The 16,194-nt window shown below is 38.9% G+C and overlaps 2 protein-coding genes across 4 annotated transcripts in view; one reads left to right on the top strand and one right to left on the bottom strand.

The window, feature by feature from the left end:
- IL37 (interleukin 37) overlaps positions 1 to 16,194 on the bottom strand; it is a 171,047-nt gene that overhangs the window by 147,091 nt on the left and 7,762 nt on the right. The gene's annotated exons all lie outside the window — the stretch shown is intronic.
- IL1A (interleukin 1 alpha) lies at positions 2,238 to 14,765 on the top strand. 2 transcript variants are annotated; one of them, XM_070573624.1, is made up of 7 exons: positions 2,238 to 2,325; positions 2,968 to 3,022; positions 4,018 to 4,066; positions 4,978 to 5,200; positions 6,778 to 6,951; positions 7,967 to 8,088; positions 12,422 to 14,765. In XM_070573624.1, exons 2-7 carry the CDS (start codon positions 2,976 to 2,978, stop codon positions 12,515 to 12,517), a joined length of 711 nt encoding a protein of 236 aa, XP_070429725.1. In that variant the 5' UTR covers positions 2,238 to 2,325; positions 2,968 to 2,975; the 3' UTR covers positions 12,518 to 14,765. The 2 variants fall into 2 exon arrangements, with proteins under 2 accessions (XP_070429725.1, XP_008531595.1); XM_008533373.2 differs by lacking the exon at positions 12,422 to 14,765 and adding an exon at positions 10,348 to 11,401 and having other exon boundaries at positions 2,239 to 2,325.

Genomic DNA, 16,194 nt, shown 5'->3' with positions numbered 1-16,194 from the left:
GCCTAACAAAACCCCTGGTACAGAACAAGCGCATAGTAAATTTTTTTCTGAATGATTTAGGTGAAACTGACTAAAGAAGAGTTTTGGAGGCTTCCTCAGAGTCAAGTGGTAGATGCATGAAGCCACCCAAAGTCCTTGAAACAGAACAGCCCCCAAATACCCTTTGGGCTCCAGTAGAACTCTACCTAGCATGTTCCTCTCTCCGTTTCCCAGAAAGAGGTGGTCTGGTGATAAGGCTTACATATAAAGCAACCTGGGCTCACACTCACAGAAAAGTAGGCTCCCCAAGACAAAGCAAGGACCACTCACTCTCTAAATCTCACCCTTATTGTTTTTCCTTTAAAAACCAGTTTCCATGAAGGTCACGTGAAGGAAAAAGTTAGGTGAGACCCCAAACTGAGTTGGCTGTCCAGAAAAAATTCAAATTCTCCTTGAGAAATCCAACCAAGCACATTTGGGGAATTCTCTACAACAGAGGAGTGGCATAGGCCAGGATGGGTGTTACCGCTAATGGTGGAACCAAGGGTGTTTTCCTGGATTACCAAAGAGACGCTACATATTCCTCCCAGAAACTAAATATCTTTAGGGTTTCACTGGAAGCCTTCACCTGAAAATTTCCTCCCTGTTGAAGTTTTCAAACCAATATTTTCATAAGAACTATATTTTCTTTGGTGAACTAAGGTGTTACAATGATGACTATATAGATTCCCAAGTGACAGAAGCCATTATTAGTGTTGTTATTATTTTTGTTTAGTTGCATCTCCATGGCAGCCCACGTTCACAATGTGCTTTGCAACTGTTTCTTAGTAATAGTTCTCACAAGATCTCTGGGAGGCAGAGGGGGTGACCAGGATTAATATTTCTGTGTTGCCTGAAGGGGAACCATGGACGTAGAGCATTGTCTACCATCATTGCTCATACAAGAATCCATCCTGAGACATTCAAGCTGTAGCCCAATCTGGTCCTACATTTACATTGCCCACAACCAGGATACCAGTTATTTCTGTGGCTCTTGTTTATAACTATCATAACACCAAGTCTATGACCAGGAAGAAGTGGACTGGGCAATAGAATCAGAATCAGAGATTTTGCACCTAGGATAGACCTTAATGTTCATCTAACCAAACCCATTATTTAAAGTTAAACAAGACCAGAGAGAATACTTTACCCAACTCACACAAGCCACTTTACTCCCAGTTCTGAGCTTTTTTGCTTTTTTATACCATGTTGTGTTGCAGTGCCTTGCCTTTCCCTCTTTAGCATTTTTTTCCTCCTCTACCTTCTTTTCCCATCTAGCTTCTTTATTTAAAATTTACATGGCTTAAACTCCAACCAGGAAGCCTGAAACATTTACCTGCTAAGAGTCTGGTGTTCTACCCCCTGAACTGGGCTAGCCTCAAGTACTGAAAAAGTCTTTGATGATAACAGCCAGGCAACACTGCTATAGTGTCATATTCAAGAGTCCCTTCCTTTCCTCCAATCTCCATTCTTGAATCCAGCCACTGGCTTCTGGCTGGGGCCTTGCCTATACCTCCCTGAGTCTGCAGCTATCTTCACACACCTTGGGTTTATCTTAGAGAAGACCAGGGCCACTTTGCTATAATGTGGCCAAGGCTGAGAGTTCTCTCCTGAAGCACTGTCATTCTGTAAGGAATGGGTTCAGAGAAGCAGGGGATTAAGACTTTGGTGGTTGAGTATCACTTTTGTCTTCTCTACCCTGCCCTAACCAGGAGATTGTCACCCCATATTCAGAGTGATTTATGCCTGTTCAAGCAAAGCTCCCTCTTCACAAAAGATTGGTCATCTTCCCTCAAGGGCCACTCCTAGGCTGCCAGGGGCTGCCAAGTATTCTGTCAATTCATACTTAGCCCTGGGTTGCACTAAACAAATTAAGCCAAAATACAAACTACAGCTCCTAAGCCCCTCTCCAACTCTATCCATCCATAATTCTTATCTTAGGACTTCTCCCTTCCTCTCTCACCACATATTTTTAGAAACTTAATAAGTTTCCTGCTCTTCTTCCCTTTTTCTAAGACCACATGTTTACAGTTGTTTAGAGCAGAGCAATAAATAAATGAGCCAAGTCAGAAACTCTTGGAATCTCTGCAAACAACACTATTATCAAGTATATAATCTATCATTATTTTGGTCAGTATAAGGTTGAATGAACATAAAAAAATACAAAACAGAATTCTTCCCTGTAAATTCCCCATGACGCACTCATGGCCACGCCTACTCCAAAGAAGATAAAAGCACAGAAGCCTGACTCGAGCTAAGTCTCCAGGCAGAGAGGGAGTCATTTCACTGGCACTTGAGTCGGCAAAGGTATCGTCCTTATTACATCTTTGGCTTTTAAAATAATGTTTGTTTTTCTCCTTGGCTGTTATCTCTCAAACTGCCTTCTCTGAAGCTAAAGCCTCTTCCTTCCTTTCTTGTCCCTCCTTGGTTTGGTGGTGAGCTGGAATCACAGTCAGCTTTCAGAAAGTAATTCTTTCTACTGATGGGGAACCAAGAGGGACAGAGAAATTGGATTTATATGAAGGCATTGGTGGGTGCAACCGAGTCTTCCCTTGGAGGGAATCTCTACTACCAAAAACTACTAGGAGAAAACTGGAAATTTCCAACTCTGTCTCTCTCTTGCATCTGTGTAAGGCAAATACCTCATTCTTGTGGGTTTCTTTTTTTTAACTTATCTAAACTTTCGTTGAATGCCTACTATGTGTAATGCATTGGGTTGGGCACATAAGGGATACCAAGATTCTAAAAGAAGTTTTAAATCTAATAGAGGAGGCAGATATGTATATGCAAATACTTTAAGCGAGTGAAAAGAAGAATGAGGAAAATGCTGAGCATAGGCTAAGTCATTCATCAAGTTTCTCCAGAAGCACAGAGAGGAGGTGGTTACCCTTGCAGGCATCTGGTTCAGAGGCTGGTTAGACTGACAGCGACTGGTGTTCTCTGTTGCAGAAATCAAGATGGCGAAAGTCCCTGACCTCTTTGAAGACCTGAAGAACTGTTACAGGTAGGAAATAGATTCCATGTCTTGTAATTTAATGAGGGGATCAAGGCACATTAGAATCCAGCTAGGAGTTACAGTGACCAGTATGGAGTCAGAATGGCAGAGGCTATACAGATGTGTCCTACCTCTGAAGTCAGGGAAGGTTCAGTGAAGACCCAGGGGAACTGAGCATCCAGCATGTTAAACTGAGATGACATTGACAGGGAGACAGCCATTTTAGAAAAATTATTTGTAAGGTCTGCTGAGTCCTAGTGAATTTCAATGTCTATTTAGACATGGCCTCAGTTGGGTTCACTCTCTGTAGTGATACATGCTCTGATGGACAGTAATGGGCTTCAGTGGACTATCAGAGAGAGAAACCATTCTCAGGAAAACTCCTCGATCTCCATCTGGAATAGGAAATGGTTCCAAAGCAATTTGAGCATATGAATACACATACACAGTCAAACATCATTCAAACACAAGAGAAAGGTAAATGAATGAAAAGTTAAAATTAGAGAACACTTTAAACAAACATGGTTCTCCCATTACCCATTAATATATACTAACACAAACTAGGCTATCAAAATGTTGCCTGGATAGTTTGCCAAGTACAAATTATTAAATCTGTTTTAGTGAATACATGAAAGCAATGTGTAACACATGATCTATTTGGTTAAAGTTAGAAGGAGGTGCTTCAAAAGTACATCTCTCTTGAGGAGCTTAATATTTTTCCCTGAAATTCAATTACAACTCTTCAATTTGTTAGTCAAGCCTCATTTTTATAGATAAAGCACAGGTAAAGTTCAAGGCCTATCCTGATGATTACTAACTCCAAATTAGTGAGATACAAATTACTGTATGTATGTGTATGTATAGAAGTCCTTAATTTTCAACGATGACAGTAATGCCCATGTGTCTATGTGTTACTCAAAGCTAATGTGGTCATTAAAATACGTTGCCCGGTGACTATAATGATATAACAAACAGAATGACATTCTTATCATCTTGTTTGACAGTGAAAATGAAGACTACAGTTCTGAAATTGACCATCTCTCTCTGACTCAGGTAAGCAAATGACTGTAATTCTTATGGGATTGCCATTCTTATGCAGTATTTTCTCCACCTGAAGAGAACAGCAATGGCTTGAACCCTAGATGCTTTTTGTTTTACTCTCAGTAGAGATACAGAGACATGTATTTCTTCATTATAAGCAAGACCAATTGCCTCTCTACATTAATAGTTGATGGCATTCTTCACGCTCACCAGGTTTTCCCAGAACAGAGCAGAACTATCCTGAAACCCCAAGAACTGAAGTCTCCTGGGCCAGGCTTCATCAGAATATTAGTTATGCCATACTGGGAGACAGCTCCTTTAGGCCACTTCACTAGGGATCTGCCTCCTGAAATGATATATTGTGGTCATCCACTCTGACACCAGCACCCCAGGTTAGAGATAGCCCTCCAAACATAATAGCCCATGAAGCTGAGGTGGAGAAAGCTTACCAATTAAAAGTGAGAAGTTTGCAGCTACTCACCAAGCTGTGTTATTTTGCTAGGAGACCACAAATAGCCAGTATAAGTACTGCTTTGTACGTCTTTGGTACTGGCTGTAAAAGCTGTTCCAAGAGGAGTATTTCTAAATTATTTGAGTGCTGTCAAGTAGATGTTTAACCTCCTGAGGGGGAACTAACTGGAAGGCTACCACTCATTTAGAGCACTTGTAAACCTGTTTCATTACAATATCTCATTTTTGAGTCTGCAGATGATGATAAAGACTTCCCAAGAGATTACATTCTTTCAGGAAAATCCTGAAAGGAAGAAAGGAAAGGGGTGCAGGGGAAGACTGATGAAACATAGATTAACCAAGACCAAAATGGAGATCCTTCTCACTAAGCCTGTTGAAAAAAACTCCTACTGAAAGGAGTCTCATTCTATGGCCATGGGCAGCCTCTCAGTTTCCATTTTCCTTCCTCACAGAAATCCTTCTATGACGCAAGCTATGACCCACTTCCTGAGGACTGCATGGATACATTTATGTCTCTGAGCACCTCTGAAACCTCTAAGACATCCAAGCTGAACTTCAAGGAGAGCGTGGTGCTGGTGGCAGCCAACGGGAAGACTCTGAAGAAGAGACGGTTGAGTTTAAATCAGTTCATCACCAATGATGACCTGGAAGCCATTGCCAATGATCCAGAAGAAGGTAAAGGATCAAGTGCAATTATATCCTTGTTTTCCATTTTTAAGCAAATGGAAATAAAACCTAGAATCAGAGTAACAAGAGGGCAACCAGGTATTAGTCTGGTAACTATAAGGAAGGAAAATTAATTTCTACCCTTTCCAGCAGGGCAAGAGCAGCAGTGGCCTGAGTCTAGAATATCTGTTCACATGCTCATTCCACGGCCATATTGTAAAGGTCATGTGACTTTTAGCCTTTTGGCAGAAAGCAGTCAAATACTATTAGTGGGTGACCACTTACAAGCTTTGTTCCTCCAAACACTAACTATACCTCTTTAGATAACTTACTTAACCTTTCTGTGCTTCAGTTTCCTCTACTACAACATGGAGATAATCAGAGTCCCTACTTGTTGTGAAGGTTAAATGAGTCAATACCTGCAAGCTTCTAGACTAGAATAATGCCTGGCAAATAGTAAATACCCAATAAATGTTAGCTATTATTGTTGTTAGTATTACTACTACTACCTGTGTTAATACTGCCAACACTACTCTCTTATCAATGGCTGTATTATCTCTCACCTTCACAACAACCCTACATTCTCATTTTACAAATGAGGATATTAAGTTCAGTGAGATAGTAACCTGACCAAACTCACACAGTGTGTAAGTGGTAGAGCCTCAAACCAACTTCACTTCTATCTGACTGTAGAAATCATGACTTTTCTCCCATGCCTTCACCGTACAAGCCTCTACATTAAACATAAATCCAATATTGTTAAGATAACAGCTAAACACTAATACATGTTCACCTGGAAAATTGGAAAGTACAAGAAAACATAAAAAAAGAGAATAAAAATCACCCATGCTACCACTCAAGAGTTTACCACTGCCAGCACTATGGTACTTTCCTTAAAGTCTTTTCTATATATACACACACAAACAAATTTGCTTAAAATTATGTGAATCACACTACATACAGTTTTATGTGCAGCTTTTTTCACTTAGCAATATATAAAGGGCATTTTAGAGTGCCGATTTTCCACTATTATAAATATGACAATGAACATCCACATCAATAAATCTTTATTTCTAGCACCATTTATTTCCTTAGAACAGATTCCCGAAAGTAGAATTAGTCAGAGCCATGAGGATTTGGGAAGCTATGGATACATCCCACTGCTCAGAAAGGTGGTAGACATTTAGACCTGCACCCTCGGTGACATACCTGATCCTTAATGGATTCATTTTTTTCTCAAAGTGCATTCATTTGAAAATATATATGGGGAATACTAGGAGTCTTCCTGGTTGCTTAGAAATCTCCAAACAACCAAAAATGAGAATGTTGCACAAATAACCTCTTAAAAAATAAAACTATTGCCTGAGGAATCGAAGTTTATAAAGAAACAAATAAGTAACCACAGGGATAATCCTAGAACCAATTCTACTACTGACTGGGTGATTTTACTTCTCTCTCAGTTTCCTAACCTGGATTGGAATATTCCTAATGTCCCTTCCATAGCTACTTTCTATGTTGTATTAGAGCAGATATATCGTCTGTGTTTGTACCTAGACATTAACCTGAACTTGCAATAATGATTTTAGGAATCATCAAGCCCCGATCAGTACATTACAACTTCCAGAGCAATACAAAATACAACTTTATGAGGATCATCAACCGCCAGTGTACTCTGAATGATGCCCTCAATCAAAGTGTAATTCGAGACACATCAGGTCAATATCTTGCGACTGCTGCATTAAATAATCTGGACGACGCAGGTAAATGGATGTCTGTGTCACCCTCCCCTCCTTTTATTTCTGTATTTCTTTTAAGCTTTCTGCTTTCAAAGAATAAACCTTCTAGATTCCTAGCTTTGCACAATTCTTCTAGAATAGGATGAAGCACCTCACCCCTGGTAAAAATATCAGGCATTTAGACAGCACTTCAGCCAAGTCTGGAAGCTCCACAAGAGAGAAGTCTCCTATCTTTCAGAGCACTAAGTGCAGCATAAAGTAAATGGTATTTGTCTTTCTCCGTCTAGCTTATTTCACTTAGCATAATGCCCTCAAAGTCCATCTGTCTTGTCACGAACAGCAGGATTTCCTTCTTTCTCATGACTGAATAATATTCCATTGTATATATATATACCATGTTTTCTTTATCTATTCATCCATTGGGTTTCTTAGGTTGTTTATATATTTTGGCTATTGTAAATAATGTTTTAATGGCACTAGAATAGTCAATCATGTTACTATGCTTTTGGGTTTGCTCTAAGTAACCCTATTGCAAACATCTTTGTGTATGTTTTTCCCCTAGGAGGTTATTTCTTTGGAGCATATCCAAAAAGTGGAACTCCTGGGTTCCTAAGCATAAGCAATTTTACAGCTCTTATTAATCATTGTTCTCTAAGGAAAACTGAACTACTTTTCACTATCATTAGCAACATATGAGTGCATCAGCTTCCCTAAACCCATCCATTTTACTCATGACCTCACAAATTGCAGGGTCTTATCCCACTAATGTCATCACAAGAGATTCAACAAATACTCAGCTCCCAATCATTCACTCAACATAGAAAATTCTAAAAACATTAACCAAGTATTTACCTGCCTAGTAAATATGTCAGACATTGTGAAGGATACAAAGATGTATAAAATTCCATTCCTGATCTCCAGGTACTTACACCACAGTTGGGGACCTAACTACACACATACACACAGAGTAGCCATGTAAACACTTGATCTTATACAAATACAATGGGTTTACTTTCTTTTTGGCTTTTCTCTTTGCCAGTGAAATTTGACATGGGTGCTTATACATCAGAAGAGGATTCTCAACTTCCTGTGACTCTAAGAATCTCAAAAACTCGACTGTTTGTGAGTGCCCAAAATGAAGATGAACCCGTACTGCTAAAGGTCTGTCCTCAGTCTCCAACTTACCTTCATTTACATCCCACATGTTTGTAATGATCTCAATAGGCAGACACCCCTAGCAGGGTGGCACAGTTCTCTTCTCTTCCTAACACAGTCCCCACCTGCCCACCTGCTCCGCCCCCCCCCCATCCTACTTCTCACCTATCCCCAGAGACAATTCTAGGCAGGATCCACGAAAGAGTAAAATGGAGGGGGTAAGAGTGAATAAAAGGTAAATTGCCTTCCTCCTTCTTTTTCCTTTCCCTGCCTGATCCTATTCACCTCCCATCCCAGGGTACCCATTTATTCCATCCATCTTTGATCTTTACTGACATCTATTATCTGACCTAAATAACAGTAACCATTAGGACAATGGTAACTGCCTCCAAGAAACTCAAATAAGCCAGCTGAGGTCAGAGAGGATTCATCATCTGCCAATAGGCACAAAGCAAAAATCTGGGAGCCAAGACTCAAATCCTAGCCTTCTGACTCCAGTGCCTCTCTCTCTCTTCATTGGTGCCAGTTTTATCCTTGATCCCAGCCCCATCTCCACGACCACCTTCCGCCTCAAACATAGACACACACACACACATGACTACTACAACCTTAGATGGTTTCACCACTGATAAGTGATTCTTATTCAGTAAATGTGTAATCCAAACCTCCCCACCCACAACTAGGATTTATGTGGATGCATGTGTTTCTCTACCTGGATCAAGTAGAGGAAAGTGATGTGATGTCTACAGAGTAGGGCATAACTTCATTCATGAATTACTTCAACAAGTGTTAGTTATTGAGAGCCTTCTAATTTTTAAGCATAGTGCCAACAGCTATGTAGACAGTGGTAAGCCAAAATCCCTAGCCTTATAGAACTTAGTCTTCTGGGAACACAGACAATAGACAAGCCAAAGAACCAGCAAAAGTACAAGAGGCTATAAAGCAAATGAACATGGTGCTGAGATAGAGAAAAATGGGAGGGTGCTCTTTAGATAGAGTGGCAAGAGCAGAGCTCCCTGTGAGATGAGAGCTGCTGATAGGAGACAGCATGCCATGCAAGGGGGTGAGTGGGGTAGGCATTCTAAATCGAGGATCTAAGTGCACCCAGCCCTAGAGCTTCAAGAGCTTACAGGCCAGCTTCAAAGATCAGAAAGAACACTCTGGGAGCAGGGGCACTCAGAAAGAGGAAAGATAAGCAAAAGCTAGTGTTTACAGAGCCTTGCTTTTAGATTTCATTTGAGGTACAATGAAAAGCCATTAAAGGGCTTCATACAAGGAAGTGTCCTGACTTTACTTATATTTTCTAAAATGGAGAATAGATCAGAAGGAAGGCAACAGAGAAAGCAAAGAGCCCAATTAGAAGGTTATAACAATTAGAAGGTAGGGAGTGGTGAGACAGGTGGAAGGAGGTAGACAGAATCTGGTTATTTTGGAGGTAGAGTCAACAGGAGGAAGAGAAGAAACTCCATTTACTGACATGGGAAAAACTAGGAGAGGAATAGGTTTGGGAAACAAAATCCCTGTTGACATTGAAAACCCTAAGGAAATCTCAAAAAGATACTTCATTGTTTCAAATTAAAAATAGTAGAGAAGAAGCATCTCAAGTTGGAATCAGAATTTGAATTTTATTTTTCCATGAAAGTATTGTGAGATTCTATTCATACTCTCAAGAAGAGTACAGTCTAAAGAGGTCACAATTGTCAAAAATGGTATTGAAAGGATTCAGCTGCTGACATGTAGGAAGTTGTGTGTGTGTGTGTGTGTGTGTTTGGGGGTTTTCTTAGCCCTCAATTGTTGACTTAAATACAGAGATAAACATCTCTAAATTGTAAATTATCTTCTCAATTCTCAAAGTATGACTTACACACTTACAGATCAAAATGTTTACAGGTCTTAGAATTGCTAGTGCTCAGATTTGATGCAAAATGCCTATGCCAAAGCCAGGACAAGAACAATGTTTCACCCTACCTGGGAGGATACAGTGAGACACTAGTGTCATTGGCAATCTTTATAAATAATTTGGATTTCTCTCCAGTTAACTAAGGAAATCAACTATTATGAATAGACTGGGCCATACATCTAATAGGCATGTAATAAATGCTTGCTGAATGAACAAATGAATGAAGAAGCTATATCATCATATTATAGAGTCACGGTCCTACAGTGCTATGTTTTTCACAAAGGCCAAATGCCAAGGGGTTGAGCTTCAGTTCTTTTTCTAGCATCTTCTTGTTTGCTAACAGATCTCTGTTCTCCTTATCATAGGAGATGCCTGACACACCCAAAACTATCAAAGATGAGACCAACCTCCTCTTCTTCTGGGAACGTCACGGCTCTAAGAACTACTTCAAATCGGTTGCCCATCCAAAGTTGTTTATTGCCACAAAGCAGGGAAAACTGGTGCACATGGCAAGGGGGCAACCCTCTATCACTGACTTTCAGATATTGGACAACCAGTTTTGACTCTGGAGTCTACTCACTTGTGAAGTGTTGACAGTCTGTATGTACCATGTACATGAAGGAGTCGAATCCTTTACTCTCAGTCACTTGCTGAGCATGTGCTGAGCCTCTGTAATTCTAAATGAATGTTTACTCTCTTTGTAAGAGAGGGAGCAAGGTCTAGTGGAACCAACATTAACATATAATGTTGTCTGTTATTTAAAGAACACCCTATACTTTGCAAAGTACCAATCATTTTAATTATTACTCTTCATAACAATCTTGGGAGGACCATGGCTACTAAAAAGACTTTACCCATATTACAGATGGATTAACTAAGGCATGAGAAAACTAAGAAATACCCACAATAGCAGCTGGAATGAGAAGCCATAGACCCAGGATTTCATTTCAACTGCTCAACTTCTGCTTTTTCATTGCTGATGGACCCTTAATCAAATACTGAAAGTTTTGGGGACTTCAGTTAGATCATCTTCAAAACGGAGGAAATTATACCTATACCCTTCCTGCCTCAACAATATTTTGTGCCAACCAATGAGATCATTTTAGTAAAACGCTTCTTAAAGTTGAGCCTCAAGAAGAAGGCAAAGCATGAAATATTAAGTTATTATTTATATATTTATATATATATTTATAAGTATATTGTTAAGATAATTATATTATTATATTTATGGCAGTCCTTGTAATCTCTGAGTGTGACCAGGCATTATCAATCGCAGTAGACAGTGTTTTCCAGGCTGAGTGAGTTTGAGTGAGTTACACTAAGGCACTTTGGTCCCAGTTGTACTTTTCCATTGCCATGAAGCTCTGTATTCTAGTACCTGAGAGCCCAGTAATTATGATAGTAAATTTACATTAATTATGTTGTTTGTTTGAGCTGATAATTGGTCAAAATCTTTCACTCCTCTGCCTATAAACTTGCCATGGCATTCTTGTGTCATTCAATTTCACCTGCTATCAAATACTACTAGCTAAAATGGAATGAACTTAACTTTGGCAACCATGGGACAACTGCTATCTAAACTTTCTTTTCTGGAACATAAGCAATGTTCCTTCTAGATTCTAAAAGTTGTGATCAAACCATAGTGTTACAATACTATCAACAATAACATTATCAATCATAATTGAATAAAACTTACAAAAAATTAAATCTAACACAACTATTTGTTGTCTTAATCATTATTTTACTGTATGGTAATTAGGAACAAATGATAAAAATTCACATAAATAACAATAATTAGTGTCACTTTACAAAACTAAACCAAGATTTTATGGGTTTTCTCTCCCCTTTGTTAGCTTCCCAGTAGGCATAAATGACATTAAGAATGATAATACTCCTAGGTTCATTTAAAGCTCACATTACTCATGTACAACACGTGTTTATATAGCCATACAAACTCACATATACAGAGCAGCATTAAAAACTAATGGATCCATTTGGAAAGCATGCATACAAGATATGTTGAGTTGGAAAAAGCTAAAATCAAGGAAACTTGGAATTAGATGTGGGAAATAGTGAGGAAGGAGTAGTCCAAGATGTCTCTCAGTTTCCTTGCACTGGACAAAGTGTGAGTGGTGGTGCCTTAATCAGTACTTTCGGAAGAAATATGGAGTTCTTCTCAATTCCAGGATGAAAGTAGGATGAGTGCCATTTTAGACATGTAATAATTTGAGCTACTGGCAGGACACTCAAGTGCAGATGTATAATAGGCAGATGATAAGGTGTCTGGAACTCAAGTTAGAACTACATATAGATTTGGAAGACATCAGCAGGTTTATAGTAGGTAAAATCCTTAAAATGGCATTAGAGAGAAGAGAAGCATACGGCGAACACCACTGGTTGTTAATGCAATCGCCATCTCCCCTTCTTCCTTACTCACAGGACCCCAATTTCATTCAGAAGGAAATGTGTCTTGACCCAAAGAATGAATCCAATCGGTATAAGCCAATCATGGTCATTCTGTCCTCATATGACTGAGTCATGTTGAATTAGTGCTGTCTAATGAGATGTCAATCTGCTGAGGGCAACTTCTAGGAAAGATTTTCTACCCTGATAAAAAAACAGAGCCATATAGAAGAAAGTCCTTTCTCCTCCTTCCTTCCTTTCTGCATGAAACATGTTCTATGAAGATATGGAGCTTGGAACTGTGATAACCAACTGGCAACCACTGGGAAGACACAGCCACATGCTGAGGGAGGCAGAATGGAAGGAGAAAAAGAACCAACATCTCTGATGACATTGTTGTGCTGAGAACCTACTGCCAGACTTTAAGAAAACAAGAAACATTATTGTGGTTTTAAGCATTTTCATTTGGTTTGCTGTTACTTACAGCCAAACTCAGTCTAACTGTTACAGAGCACTACAGAAAGAACAAAGAGAAAAAGAAACCTGGCCTCTGGTTTGTTTCACCCCATTCTTTCTTGCTGCCACTACTTTCCTAGGGTTTCTGTACCCCAAGTCTGGCTAGAGTAAAACTAAGTATCTTAATATTTTAAGAAATAGAAAAAATACAAAACATTGAGCAAGCAATACCAATTCAAGAAATCTTCAAATGTATAACAGCTGCTCAGTCTTTAATAGTGAAATATTGACTCATTCTAGAAATGGCCTCAAAGTGTTATTCTGACAGGGCCAGTTATGCATATTCTCTACTCCCCACTCTCTCGCTGCCTAAACCATAAGTAGGTCACTATGAAGAGGTTCAACAGTCTTAGCACTGAACTTGTTGGAGTCTATTTCTTTTATTATGATCTTATTCCCCAGTCTCCAAGTTGATGAGAGTAAAGCCACATTTCCACCTTTTAAGTCCAAGGTACAGAAGCAAAAAGCCAAAGGATATTTCTCTAACCCTCCTCCCACTAAGTCTACCCTCTGAGACTTAAAAATACCTACACTCGAACTTTGGGAGGTGACAGAAATAGTTGGAATAGCAATAATTATTGTGCTTGATGTAAAATATGCTTTGTATCTGTATCTATTCCTTGATTGTGTGGTGCTTTTTTGACTATGTACATTTGTCAAAATTGTCCTCTTGAGGGCCGGCCCGGTGGCACAGCAGTTAGGTTAGCACCTTCCACTTCTCAGAGGCCCAGGGTTCGCCGGTTCGGATCCCGGCTGCAGACATGGCACAGCTTGGCACGCCACGCTGTGGTAGGTGTCCCACTTATAAAGTAGAGGAAGATGGGCACAGAAGTTAGCTCAGGGCCAGGCTTCCTCAGCAAAAAGAGGAGGACTGGCAGTAGTTAGCTCAGGGTTAATCTTCCTCAAAAAAAAAAATCGTCCTCTTGAGTCTTGACCAACATTGGCTTGTCAATATATTTCATAAAATTTTTTATAAAGAATTGAGTATAGAACTCAAGATGTGGTCAGACCAGCACAACCTAGAGTGGTATCTTGTCCTTCCTATTTTAGACACCATGTTTTTGTTAGAAGTGAAATTAGCTTTTTGAAAGCAAGTGACATTGTTGATTCATATAATGTTTGTAGGCAACCAAAACCTATAGGTTCTCAACCTAAGTTCAAAACTTTAAATGTAACCCTGTTAAATTTAATCTTGTTAATTTGGCCCCAGATCTTTCTAGATTATTCCAGATTCTGATTTTTTAACACATGAGTTCTTCCTCTTAACTTTGTGATAGCTGTAATTTGGTGAGCATATTTTTATTTTGTTCATAGTATATTGTATACCCTACAATACTATTGAGCTGTATGAATTCTCTACAAACATTTTTACAGTGTGATCTTGTTTTTATTTAAAATACCTACAATTTGTATTTAAAAGATTATGGAAAGGTATATACCAAAATGTTGACCATCTTTATCTCTGAGTGATTGATTAATTTATAAGTTTTATTTTTTGGTCATATGTTTTTCTGAATTTTTAAATGAATGTATGATTGCACAACAAACTGTCAATTTACACAAAAAAATCTTCTTATGAGTTTGGCTTTTTATTTAGATTGCACATATAAGTGATACTATGCAGTATTTGTCTTTCTCTGTCTGGCTTATTTCACTTAGCATAATGCCCTCAAGGTCCATCCATGTAGTGGCACACAGCAGGATTCCCTTCTTTTTCACAGATGAACAATATTCCATTGTGTGTGTAATATATATATACATATACACCCCACTTTCTTTATCTATTCATTCCTTGATGGACACTTAGGTTGTTTCCATATCTTGGCTAACATAAATAATGCTGCAATAAACATGGGAGTGCAGATATCTCTTCAATATCCTGTTTTCATTTCCTTTAGATATATACCTAGAAGTGGAAATCCTGGATTATATGGTAGTTCTATGGGTTTCTTGGGGTTTTGTGTTGTTTTTTTCTTTTTTTTTGGTGATGAAGATTGGACCTGAGCTAACATCTGTGCCAATCTTCCTCTATTCTGCATGCAGGACACCACCACAGCATGCCTTGATGAGTGGTGTGTAGGTCCACACCCAGGATCTGAACCCATGAATGCCAGGCCACCAAAGCAGAGCACACAAACCAAACCACCATGCCACCGGACCAGCCCCTGGTAGTTCTATTTTTAATTTTGGAGGAACCTCCATACTGTTTTCCATCAACAGTACACAAGGGTTCCCTTTTCTCCACATCCTTGCCAACACTTGCTTTCTCCTGTTTTTTTGATGACAGCCACACTAACAGTTGTGAGGTGATATCTCTTCGTGATGTTGATTTGCATTTCCCTGATGATTAGCAATGTTGAGTATCTTTTCATGTACCTGTTGGCCATATGTATGTCTTCTTTGGAAAAATGTCTATTCAGTTCCTCTGACCATTTTTAAATGAGATTGTTTGGTTTTTTGCTATTGAGTTATATGAGTTCCATATATATTCTGGATATCAACCCTTTATCAGAAAGATGGTTTGCAAATATTTTTCCCTATTCTGCGGTTTGCCTTTTCGTTTTGCTGATGGTTTCTTTAACTGCAGCTTTTTAGTTTGATGTAGTCTCACTTGTTTATTTTTGCTTTTATGGCCTTTGCCTTAATGTCAAATCCAAAAAGTCATTGACAAGACCGATGTCAAGGAGCAAACCTTGTTTTCTTCTAGGATTTTTACAGTTCAGGGTCTTAAATTTAAATCTTTAATCCACTTTGAGTTGATTTTTGTGTATGGTGTAAGATAGGGGTCCATTTTCATTCTTTGCATATAGCTGTCCAGTTCCCAACACCATTTATTTGAAGAGACTATCCTTTCCCCATTGTTTATTCTTGGCTCCTTTGTTGAAAATTAATTGCCTCTATGCACATAGATTTATTTCCAGGCTATTATTTTCTATTGATCTATGTGTCTGTTTTCATGCCAATATGACATATAGTTGATTACTATAGCTTTGTAATATAGTCTGAAATCAGGAAGTGTGATGCCTCCAGCTTTGTTCTTTCTCAAGATTGCTTCAGCTGCTTGGGGTCTTTTGTGGCTTCATACACATTTCAGGATTGTTTTTCTATTTCCTGGAATAGAATTGGAATTTTGACAGGGGTTGCATTGAATTTGTAGACTGCTTTGGGTAGTACGGACATTTTAACAATATTAATTTGTCCCAGCCATGAGCAAGGAATATCATTCTATTTGCTGCTTCTTCAATTTCTTTCATCAATGTCTTAAAGTTTTCAGTGTACAGATCTTTCATTTC

The sequence above is a fragment of the Equus przewalskii genome, chromosome 14 (assembly GCF_037783145.1).
Source record: "Equus przewalskii isolate Varuska chromosome 14, EquPr2, whole genome shotgun sequence".
NCBI classification, from domain to species: domain Eukaryota; kingdom Metazoa; phylum Chordata; class Mammalia; order Perissodactyla; family Equidae; genus Equus; species Equus przewalskii.
This window is presented reverse-complemented; position numbering and strand designations above follow the sequence as displayed.

Excerpts from the sequence above, each read along its gene's own strand:
- IL1A (XM_008533373.2), top strand. The coding sequence starts at position 2,976 with ATGGCGAAAGTCCCTGACCTCTTTGAAGACCTGAAGAACTGTTACAG. Across the intron at positions 3,023-4,017 it reads GACCTGAAGAACTGTTACAG|TGAAAATGAAGACTACAGTT; the intron begins GTAGGAAATAGA and ends CTTGTTTGACAG. Across the intron at positions 5,201-6,777 it reads TGCCAATGATCCAGAAGAAG|GAATCATCAAGCCCCGATCA; the intron begins GTAAAGGATCAA and ends TAATGATTTTAG.